Source organism: Acanthisitta chloris, unplaced genomic scaffold (genome assembly GCF_000695815.1).
Source record: "Acanthisitta chloris isolate BGI_N310 unplaced genomic scaffold, ASM69581v1 scaffold13692, whole genome shotgun sequence".
In the NCBI taxonomy this organism is placed as follows: domain Eukaryota; kingdom Metazoa; phylum Chordata; class Aves; order Passeriformes; family Acanthisittidae; genus Acanthisitta; species Acanthisitta chloris.
This window is the reverse complement of record NW_008661136.1, coordinates 1914-13210: the sequence shown is the minus strand read 5'-3', so window position 1 is coordinate 13210 and position 11297 is coordinate 1914. Positions and strand designations below refer to the sequence as shown.

General features: G+C 44.1%; 1 protein-coding gene across 1 annotated transcript in view; it reads left to right on the top strand.

The window, feature by feature from the left end:
- Positions 1–334: 334 nt before the first annotated feature.
- LOC103797889 (3-hydroxy-3-methylglutaryl-coenzyme A reductase-like) overlaps positions 335–11297 on the top strand; it is a gene marked incomplete at its 5' end in the record, with an annotated part of 12344 nt that continues 1381 nt past the window's right edge. Inside the window, 13 exon segments of the mRNA XM_009070122.1 lie at positions 335–441; positions 834–950; positions 1312–1463; positions 2622–2866; positions 2986–3158; positions 3610–3804; positions 4857–5015; positions 5135–5292; positions 6994–7099; positions 8036–8206; positions 10981–11121; positions 11218–11293; positions 11296–11297. The exon segment at positions 11296–11297 is cut by the window's right edge and continues 78 nt beyond it. Of these exon segments, the coding sequence (XP_009068370.1) occupies positions 335–441; positions 834–950; positions 1312–1463; positions 2622–2866; positions 2986–3158; positions 3610–3804; positions 4857–5015; positions 5135–5292; positions 6994–7099; positions 8036–8206; positions 10981–11121; positions 11218–11293; positions 11296–11297 (1802 nt within the window).

The window sequence follows — 11297 nt, the reverse complement described above, 5'->3', positions numbered from 1 at the left end:
GCATCAGAGTAATACAACAACATCCTGTTGGCTAATTGTTCTTTGCTTAGATAAGTGAGGAGCCTTAAGCTGTCAGAGTGAAGCTTTGAAATCTTGGTGAACTTGAATTCTAAATAAATATTTAAAACAGTTTTCTGTCAGTGCATAAAACCATATTGTGCTTAGAATAAACCAGTAGATAATAACTAGGATTCATCATGGTTGTTTCTCATTAGTCTAGACAGTTCCTTCTGTCATCTGCAGTGTGAGTTTGACGATTCATTTCTTAGTTCTGCAGCTCTTCTTCAAATATTGCACATTTCATATTGAAATGTAAAATATGTCTTTTATGTAGGTGTAAGACAACTGGAGATCATGTGCTGCTTTGGCTGCATGTCTGTTCTTGCCAACTACTTTGTCTTCATGACCTTCTTCCCAGCTTGTGTGTCCTTAGTGTTGGAGGTAAGACCAACTTCAAGACAGCATCAAGCTTAGTATTCAGCCCCTGTGCCTCTTCTGGGCTGTACATTTCATCATGGCCTGTTTGTCCTCCTTTTGAAGGGAACTGGTGGCAGCAACTTGTAAATGTCACTCTGAATGAGTCACACTGAGTTCTGATCTAAAGCAGAGCAAAGAAAGGAGACCATAAATCACTGCCTGTCCAGAGTATTTCTCCACTGAATGTCCAGTGTGGGCTGAGCAGGAGGTTGTAGGCTAACTCTTGTTGGAAATGTCTTAATGATCAACAAAAATGCAATGTTGCAGCTTGTTTGCTGGTTCATAAGAACCTGTGCTATGTACATAAGAACATGTACCATCTGCAGTCTATATTTGAATGTTGTTTTCTCTTGCAGCTCTCAAGAGAGAGCCGTGAAGGACGTCCCATATGGCAGCTGAGCCATTTCGCTCGTGTTCTGGAAGAGGAAGAGAATAAACCAAATCCTGTCACACAGAGGGTCAAAATGATTATGGTTTGTGGCTCTTTTTTTAATCTGTGGTTGTGCAGTGTGTCCTGGTGCAATGACTCAAGCTTTGGTTTCCTGTACACTTGTGTTCTGCATCCCATTAGTCTGGTTTGCAGTGGTGGTTGTCAGTAACATCCCTTGCATGCACCTCTGTCATCTTTCTGGGCCAGTCTTTCTCATGTGTAGTGAGAGGTGTGGAAAATCAGCCTTTAACTGTAGATGTATTGAGGCATGGGAAACAAAGTAAATCCCAACCAAAATTTAAAAAAAAAAACCAAAAGGGAAAATATTTAATCTTGGACTAAATTAGGGTTAGATCCATGGCTACAGGTGAACCGCTAACATTTGTTTTGTGTTTGCAATGCAGTCCTTGGGTTTGGTTCTGGTTCACGCACACAGCCGTTGGATAGCAGAGCCATCTGCTCAGAACAGCACTGCAGACAGTGCAGTGGGACTGGATGAGAATGCACCAAAGAGAATTGAACCCAACGTCTCCTTGTGGCAGTTCTACCTGTCTCGGTGGGTGACCTCACACGTGTGTTTCCTTCATTCTCTAGTGCTGCTTGTTCTAGAATGTAACACTTGCAGGCTCACAGATGTGAGCACTGTAGGGTTTCTTGGAACCAGAGATGATGTTTCAGAATGAAAAGTTCAATATTAGGCCATTTGTCCTTGAAGCAGTGAAAAACATGAGCAGGAGCTGCCCTGTGTGCATTGCTGGGAGAAGCATAGGGAAGAGAGTGTTGTGTGGAGACCTCAGAGCAACCTGCCAGGATCTGAAGGGGCTCCAGGGAAGCTGCAGAGGGACTCCGTGTTAGGAGCGGCAGGGACAGGACAAGGAGCAATGGGTACAAATTGAAAGGGGTAATTGAGATATCAGGCAGAAGTTTTCCCTGTGAGGGTGGTGAGACACAGTCCCAGGTTGCCCAGGGAGGCTGTGGCTGCCCCAGCCCTGGCAGTGTTCACAGCCAGGTTGGATGAGCCTTGAGCAACCTGCTCTGGTGGGAGGTGTCTCTCCCCAGGGCAGGGTGTTGGGGCTGGATTTTCTCTAAGGTTCATACCAAATCCTTAACATTCTATGACACTATCATCACATCTTTTCCCACTAGCACTGACACCTTTCTGAGCACACTGGAAGACAAATTAGAGTGATTATTTATGCAGAGCTTTTGACCATTCACACATAAGTGCAAGAGCCATGTCAGTGTGGCTTTTTCTTCAGTTCAGCTCGAGGTAGTGGCACCTGTGGCTTCACGTTACTTCTGTAAACTCAGAACTGTCTGTTTTAGGGTTTTTTCTTCCCTTTGCAGTTCCATTTACGTCAAAGTGTTCGTTATTGGTAGAGGATGCTAAATGAAACTGTGTTGTCATTGGGGAACAGGTGTTAAATCAATTTGATGTAGCTGTTGGTGAAACTTTAGTCATTTCTCTTACTGGGACTGATTTTAGCCAGACTTAGGTAACTCTTTAATGGTGTCTGAAAATATTTGTTGTTCATAATAAGAGGAATAATTTCTCTACCCTGACCTGATAGAAAATATCTTTTGACTGGAAGTTCTGTAACTGTATAAATGATGATGGAATTACCACCCTTTTCAAAGCAAAGAATGTCAGGATGCTGTTAGACACAACAGATTGTATATGCTGTGTGTTTACTATTGGATCTGCCTGTTTCAGAATGGCCAGTATGGATATTGAGCAAGTAATCACTCTTGGATTAGCCCTTCTCCTTGCTGTCAAATACATCTTCTTTGAGCAAGCAGAGACTGAGTCTACTCTCTCACTGAAGAATCCCATAACATCTCCTGTGGTGGTCCAGAAGAAGGTCCCTGAGAATTGCTGCAGGAAGCAATCAGGACTTGTGAAAACCAACCTGAAATCCAACACAGCAGAAGAAGCGGTCGCTCCCAGAGATGGAAGTGGTAATTTGTACCATTTTAAAGACTGAGCCTAATCAGGAATATTTGGTCAGCATGTTGTATTTGGTGTCACAAACTCAGAATTTTGTGAACCAAAGTTCGTTTTCTTTCTCTTTGTGCAGCTGAAGTCATAAAACCTGTGTTGGCAGAGTCATCAGCCAAGGCTACCTTTGTAGTTGGCAGTTGCAACCCTGTAGAAACCTCTTCAGTGGTTAATGGAAAAGAGGAAGAGATCGAGTTACCCAGGGAACCACGTTCTATTGAGGAGTGTGTTAGGATACTTGGAAACTCACAGGTATGGAAAAATAGCTTTGTTTAACCTCTACTGCAACATCTGATTTAAGAACTCGTAGTGCGTCTTCCAGCTTTTAGATGATCCCGTGGGTTGTAATGTCATTCTTCAGAAGATTGCATGGCTGTGATACCTCTGAGGTGTGTGATGGTCATGACTGAAAACCCTTTAATTGAGTGACTTCTGCTGTCAGTTGAGACAGGGGGAAGGAAGGAGCAGCTTATCATTTGTAACATACCTAGTTATTGAAGCTTCTTCATGTATAAGTGGTTGTCTAATCATAAGTTTTTGATCATATCTTGGCCTCCTGTAAGACCTTTCATTGGCAGTTGACTTTAAACTTACTCTGGTAACATCAAAAGTAAACTCATTACCATTTTTCATCTGGAAATATTTAAAAGGATTTTCACCAAGAAAACCTGTATTTTTCTCTCCCTACCTTTTTTATTTCCAGGAAGGAGCAAAATTTCTGACTGATGCTGAGGTTATCAGCTTGGTTAATGCTAAACATATTCCTGCATACAAGCTGGAGACCCTGATGGAAACTCAGGAGAGAGGTGTGTCCATCCGCAGGCAGATGCTATCCAAGAAACTCCCTGAACCCTCCTCTCTGCAGTATCTTCCTTACAGGAATTACAATTACTCTTTGGTAAGTAAAAGGTAGACAAGGAAAACTCACTGTAAAGTCATTTTCCAAATGCACGAACAAGAAAGACATAAGGTAATGAGTCCAGAGGAGGCCACTGAGTTGATCAGAGGGCTGGAGCAGCTCCACTGTGAGGACAGGCTGGGAGAGCTGGGAGTGTTCAGCCTGGCAAAAAGAAGGATCCAGGGAGTCCTTAGGGGCTCCTTCCGGTGTCTAAAGGGGCTCCAGGAGAGCTGCAGAGGGACTTGGGACAAGGCCCCCCCATCCATGTCTGTCATCAACCATAGTGGAGAGAGAAGAGTATGTATATACACACAGAAGGAATTCATCTGTCTGAGGGTGCTGAGGCACTGGCACATCTTGCCCAGAGAAGCTGTGGCTGCCCCATCCCTGGGAGTGTTCTAGTCCAGGTTGGAGGGGGCTTGGAGCAGCCTGGTCTGGTGGGAGGTGTCCCTGCCCAGGGCACAGGGATTGGAACTAAATGATCTTTAAGATCCCTTCCAACCCAAACCATTCTGGGCTTCAATGAAATAAATGCTTAAAGTAATGTATATGTGAATTAACAATGAACCTGGTCCAAACTGATGTAGAAGGGAGAAAGAAAATGCAGACATAAGGCGCAACCTTTTATTGCTCTTGATGTGTTTAAACCTAGGGAGATGTGTGAGTTTTGTAGGTTATCCAAGAACTATTTCCTATCAAAGTGTGCAGCTGCTTTATCTCAGAAATGCAGAATTCTGCTAATGACTGAGCCCGAGTTCAGCTGGATGATACTACTATCTTGGCCTCAATTAAAACTGAAGACTGTGTAAAATACAGTTAGCAATGTCTAATATCTAAGACTATGTAAGACTCAATACATCTGCCTAGGCTTGAACAGCCTTACCTGTTGATAACTGTAGCTGTTAACATTCAGAGGGAGGAATTAGTGGCTTTATGAGTAGGTTTGTGCCTGTTTTGCTAAGCTACATTAGTGTAGTCACAGCCACAGTGTGTAGCTTGTTGTATTGCACCCATGAAGTGTTACCATAACAGCTTTTGGTTATTTCTGTCAGGTCATGGGAGCTTGCTGTGAAAATGTGATTGGATATATGCCTATTCCTGTGGGTGTGGCAGGACCACTGGTTTTGGATAAGAAAGAGTTCCAGGTGCCGATGGCCACAACAGAAGGATGCCTTGTAGCCAGCACAAACAGAGGATGCAGAGCAATATCTGTAAGTACTACCTTGAAAAACATAGAGAACATATGTGAGGTTATATAACACGTTTTTGCCTTTCCAAGACCTAAAATTTCAGTAACCTTACGCTGTGTCCCTCCTGCCTTGGCTTTCAGCTCGGTGGAGGAGCGAGCAGCCGCATTTTGGCTGATGGGATGACTCGAGGACCTGTTGTGAGGCTTCCCACTGCCTGCCAGGCTGCAGAGGTGAAAGCTTGGCTTGAGAGCCCTGAGGGCTTTAAAGTGATGAAGGAAGCTTTTGACAGCACAAGCAGGTTAGTACCGTGGCTGTTCCAGCTTCATTTCCAGGCATAAACTTCTGTGGAGGGTAGGAAGCACCTAATTGAGATTTTGGGGTACAGTACAGGAAATTATATCTTCACTTCAGCTATCTCATGTGGTGTGTCTGAGAACATAAGTCTCTCTGGTTGTGTGCCAAGGCTAACAATGAGTATTTTTTAATGTTCATAGAATGTTGAGGATTGGAATGGAGCTTAGAGATGATCCAACCCCAGCCCCCTGCCCTGAGCAGGAACACCTCCCACCAGAGCAGGTTGCTCAAGGCTCATCCAACCTGGCTGTGAACACTGCCAGGGTTGGGGCAGCCACAGCCTCCCTGGGCAGCCTGGGACAGTGTCTCACCACCTGCACAGAGAAAACATCGCTGTAATATCTAACCTAAATTTTCCTAAATTTCAATTTATCCCCCTGACTCCTTGTCCTGACCCTGCAGTTCCTAACCAAGAGTCCCTCTGCAGCTTCCCCGTGGGTACCTTCAAATGTATACTGTGATAGTGGTGAACAGCTCTATTTTAGCAACAAATACATTCACATGACATAACTCTCAATGGAATATTAATTTGTCTAAGCATTTACAAAAACTTATGTAAGCTTATTTTGATTTTTAGTAGTTACTATACAAGAAAGAACCCTTAAGTTTGGTATTTAGCCTCTTAGATGATATTACTTATGTTAATCTTTAATCTCTGAGGCTCCGGAGAATACAAGATAAACTCATATTAGAACTGAAATGCTAAAAGATGTAAAACAGCACAAAGAGTGATTTCCTTATTGGTTCTGTTCCTTACAAGTGTCAGTCATGGACATGTTTGTATTTTGGTCAGAATCAATGTATCCACTTCTTTAAATCTGGTTATTTCCTGAGGTTTGTGTGCCCTGTGGGGCTTGCACTGTTGTTGTGGATAGTGTGTGCTTTGCCTTGCTGTAGAACACATCAGATTTCCCAAAAGCCTCATTTTTTGGTTTATACCTGGAGGTCAGATGTGTTAAGGAGCGCAAGTGAATTACATATATGTTAACACCTCAGGATATTTTATTTCATGAAGTCCAGGGATAGAAAAGCAGTGAGCACCTCGTAGAACATTTGTGTTCACTTGAGAGAATTATATCATGGTAGTTGGAGTCTTTTTCCTGTGTCTGAGGGAGGAGGAACACAGCAAGGACAGGGAGCAGAGCTGGGGAAGGGGCTGGAGCACAAAGAGGGGCTGAGGGAGCTGTGGGGGATCAGCCTGGAGAAAAAAAGGCTCAGGGGGGAACTTAGCACCTTCTCCAACTCCTGCCAGGAGGTGCAGCCAGGTGGGGTCAGACTGCTGCCGGGGAACAAGGGGCAGGTTGGGAGGAAATGTCCTCAGGCTGTACCAGGGGAGGTTCAGATTGGCTATCAGGAGGAATTTCTTCACTGAAAAGGTGGTTAAGCACTGGGATGTGCTGCCCAGGGAGGCAGTGGAGTCACTATCCCTGGAGTTGTTCAGTGCACAACTGCACGTGGCACTCAGTGCTCTGCTCTAGTTGCCAAGGTGGTGATGGGTCTCAGGTTGGACTCCATGGTCTTAGAGGTCTTTTCCAACCCAAGTGATTCTGTAGTTAACAGTGCAGTTTGCAATAATTCACTGCCATTTGACCTCTTAAAACCTGTTCCCTTGAGAACTGTAAGTAACAGGTAAATCTTCTTGTAGGTTTGCTCGTCTGCAAAAGCTTCTCATCAGTTTGGCTGGTCGTAACCTTTACATCCGTTTCCAGTCTGCAACAGGGGATGCAATGGGCATGAATATGATTTCAAAAGTAAGTGCCAACCCCCTTAAGTGCTCTTAATAGATGTGTATTCCCTTTAAAAATAGAGATAACCTTCAAATCCATGACTACCTGACATGTGAAAGGCAAAGAAAAAGGCTCAGTGCTACTTGCAGTGCTGTAAAAATAAGTGTTTGACCTTGTCAAGTGTAGACAAGAACGGGCTGAGAATGAAGAAAGCAAAAAGTAACTTTTGAATTTTAATTCGTTTTTTTTTTTTTAATTATGGAGTGTTTTTGATAATAGACAAGTTAGGCTGGTTGTTCTCTTGCTTTGAGCCAAAGATGTTTTTTTATTCAGCAGTAATTAATCTGTTACTGTTTTGTCACTTCCATGTAGGTTGGGAATCTGGTGAGTGGTGGTAGAGTTCTCTAGTTTTGTTTGGGTTTGTTTTTATGCAGACATGTGGAAGAACGTGAGACATGATCCACAGACTTTTGGGATGCCTTGTGCTGTTTGAAATTAATAGTCTTAAACTTCATATAGAATAGGCAATCGGAGCCCTTAGATCAGTGAATCTGGTCACAGACAAGTGCAAATGTATGAGACCTTCTGCCTGATTTCCCAGTGGAGAGGAGCTCTTTCTACCACGTCCAAAATCAATTCATTTCATGCCTGTAATGTTTGGCTTGGCTCGTGTTGTCCCTTCAGTATGGTCACCATATGCCCCTGCACCCAAAATGTATCCAGGGAGTCCACATGTCCTGGGAAGAACCAGTTATTCCCTATATAATTCCCAAAGTGCTTAGAAAACAGATAATCATTTGAGGTTTTTTTTCTCTTCCTGTCTCATGTTTCTTTGTGAAATTATATCCTTTCCTTCCACACTGCAGTTATGTGGTCAGACTTAACCTAATCTTTCTGTTCCACTGTTCTTGAGTATGTTTTCTTGCAGTCATAAAGACAAACCTGTTTCTCTCCTTACAGGGCACTGAAAAAGCACTGGCAAGGCTCAATGAAGAGTTCCCTGACCTTCAGGTTATAGCTATTAGTGGTAACTATTGCACAGACAAAAAACCTGCTGCCATAAACTGGATAGAAGGGAGAGGGAAGTCTGTAGTCTGTGAAGCAGTCATTCCAGCCAAGGTGGTTAGAGAGGTGAGTGTCTGCTTGCTTGTTCATCAAAGTACATACATTTTGCAAATCTGATACCTGTGTTACAGAATCACAGCATGTTAAGGGGTTCATATGGACCTTAGAGATCATCCAGCCCCAACCCCCTGCCCTGGGCAGGGACACGTCCCACCAGAGCAGGTTGCTCAAGGCTTGACCCAACCTGGCTCTGAACACTGGCAGGGGTGGGGCAGCCACAGCCTCCCTGGGCAACCTGGGACAGTGTCTCACCACCCTCACAGGGAAAAGCATCTTCCTAATACCTAACGTAAAAATTCCTCTCTTTCAATTTGTACCCATTGCCCCTTGTCCTGTCCCTGCAGCTCCTAACAGAGTCCCTCTGCAGCTTCCCTGGAGCCCCTTCAGGTCCTGGCAGGTGCTCTGAGGTCTCCACACAATCTTCTCCTTAGCATCTTGCATGGCGAAGGGTAACCTTTATAATCAGTGCCTGTGTCCCTGGCCAGCTTGTCCTCCATTGTAACAGCATCTGAAGTTCTCTTCCACCTGAGCTCAGAAGATGGACAAAATCCAGTGCCTGTTACCTGGTTGTCAGCACTGGTCATGAGAGAAAATATCCAGGGAGGAATTCACTACTCCATAACACAGCGTAGTCTTCCATCAGCTTGTTCAGCACTTCCTGAATTGGTGTTTGCATATTCATTTGATGGGATTTTCTTGGTTTGGTTTCCCCCAGTAATTTGTCCAGTCGCTTTTGTGAAACTAAGCTGGACATGAGGAGGAATTTCCTCCCAGAAAGGGTGTTTAGACAATGGAATGTGCTGCCCAGGGAGGTGGTGGAATCACCATCCCTGGAGGTGTTTTAGGAGAGACTGGACATGGCACTCAGTGCCATGGTTTGGTTGCCATGGTGATGTTAGGTCGTGGGTTGGACTTGATGATCTCAGAGGTCTTTTGCAGCCTGACTGATTCTGGGATTCTGTGTAAACTTTCAGCACTAGTATTCTGGGCAGAAATCCACAGTGCAGCTGCACCTGGTGTGAGAGCTGCCTTCTTGCTGATTCCATGTCATGATGCCCTGGTTTTGTACTGGGAGAGATACTTAAGGCTTTGTATCTTCACTGTACTGCTAAGATTCTATAGCTCTGTCACAGCCCTTCCACCTTCTCAGCTGTGCTCATTTCCAGACTGAAAAGTACCAGTTTCTCTGTCAGGACTGAGTAAACAGACTATTCTGGCATGACTTTGGGCATCCTGATGTCTACATCTTCTTCAGTTCTCATATTTCCAGCATTCTGGCAGAGCTGGACACAGGATTCAAACTGTGTGCATGGACTGGATTGACACATTGACGTAACTGATGTCTTTTGGGGTAATTCTCTGTTTTTCAAGCCATTGGCATTTTATAGCTGATGCAGTGGCAAGCCCAGGATTTCATACCAGAGTAGTAACAGGGAAGTTTTTCTGAACCCTCGGCCCTATACATCACCACATTAACTTATATTGAGCTCTAATTACATACATGATACATTTTTGTCAGGGTTGCAGACTTTGTGCAGATCTCTGTTACCACTTGCTGTTCCTTCTGTGCTGGAGTATCTTAAGTTCTGCTGATAACACTCTGATAATTTTTATTTTAAATCATTGTAAATACCTTACTTGAAGGTTTCAAAATTCAGTGTAGTATAAATATGCCACTTAATTTTATATTACTGTGCCTAATGTTTATTTGCCAGTGTGGCACAGTGGTTTGTGTTTGAGCTCTTCAGTTTGACTCCATATTCTTATGCAAAGTAAAACTGAGAAGAGTTGAGTGTCTGGAACAACTTGGTGTTGTGGCAAGGTGAATTAATGGGATATTTCTGCTAAGTTGATTTTGTTTGTTTCACTCTGATTATAAATGAGATTGTCAAAAGGAGAAGGTAGCTGTGAGCTGTTCTCAAAGGCCTGTGCAAGTCCAGACCCTTCACACTGGCTTTCCCATTGTTCATTGGAAGTCTCCTTTGGAACAAAACCAAAAGTTGGGTGTCTAGGCAATGTCTGAGTTAATTCCATATAGAAGCAAACAAGGGGTGAGAGCTTATTAACCCTAAACAGTGGATGAAAACACTTATTAATGCTTTGATAGTGGATGATAAGCTCAGCATGAGCTGCAGTGTGAGCTCAGCCCAGAAAGCCAATGGAATCCTGGGCTGCATCCCCAGGAGTGTGGGCAGCAGGTGAAAGGAAGGTGATTCTCCCCCTCCACCCTACTCTCATGAAACCCACCTGGGTCAATCTCTGAAGGGCCTACAAGGAGCTGCAGAGGGATTGTGTTAGGAACTGCAGTTATAGGACAAGGGGTAATGGGTTCAAACTGAAGGAAGAAAACTCTAAGTTGGATGTGAGAAAAAAAGTTTTTTTCCTGTGAGGGTGGAACAAAACCTTTTTGATTTTCCCAAGAAATGGAAAGAGCAGTTGAAGATGGCAACAAATACCTTCCAGACACCTGTGTTAGGAGCTGCAGTGATAGGACAAGAGGTAATGGGTTCAAACTGAAGGAGAGGAAGTTTAGGTTAGATACTAGAAAAAAGTTTTTTTTCCTGTGAGGGTGGTGAGACACTAGCAGTGTTCAAAGCCAGGCTGGATGAAGTCATGAGCAACCTGATCTAGTGAGGAGGTGTCCCTGCCCAGGGCAAGGGGTTGAGACTAGATGATCTGTAAAGTCCATTCCAGCCCCTAAATTCTATGATTCTAAATAGAGTATATGTCCTCCTGCCCAAGGAATGGTGTAGTAAAAACCTATCTCTCACTTTGTCTAGGTGTTGAAAACAACTACGGAAGATCTAGTTGAAGTCAACATAAACAAGAACCTGGTGGGCTCTGCCATGGCTGGCAGCATAGGTGGCTACAATGCCCATGCAGCAAATATTGTGACAGCCATCTACATTGCCTGTGGCCAGGTAGGTTTGTCTGACACCAGCTCAGGTCTCCTTCAGTTGGGTAGTTCTGGCACCAACACTTAGCTGAGTGTCTCTGTCTCATCCTCTTTCCTGAAGGATGCTGCACAGAATGTTGGCAGCTCCAACTGCATCACCCTGATGGAGAAAACTGGAGCCACCAACGAAGACCTTTACAT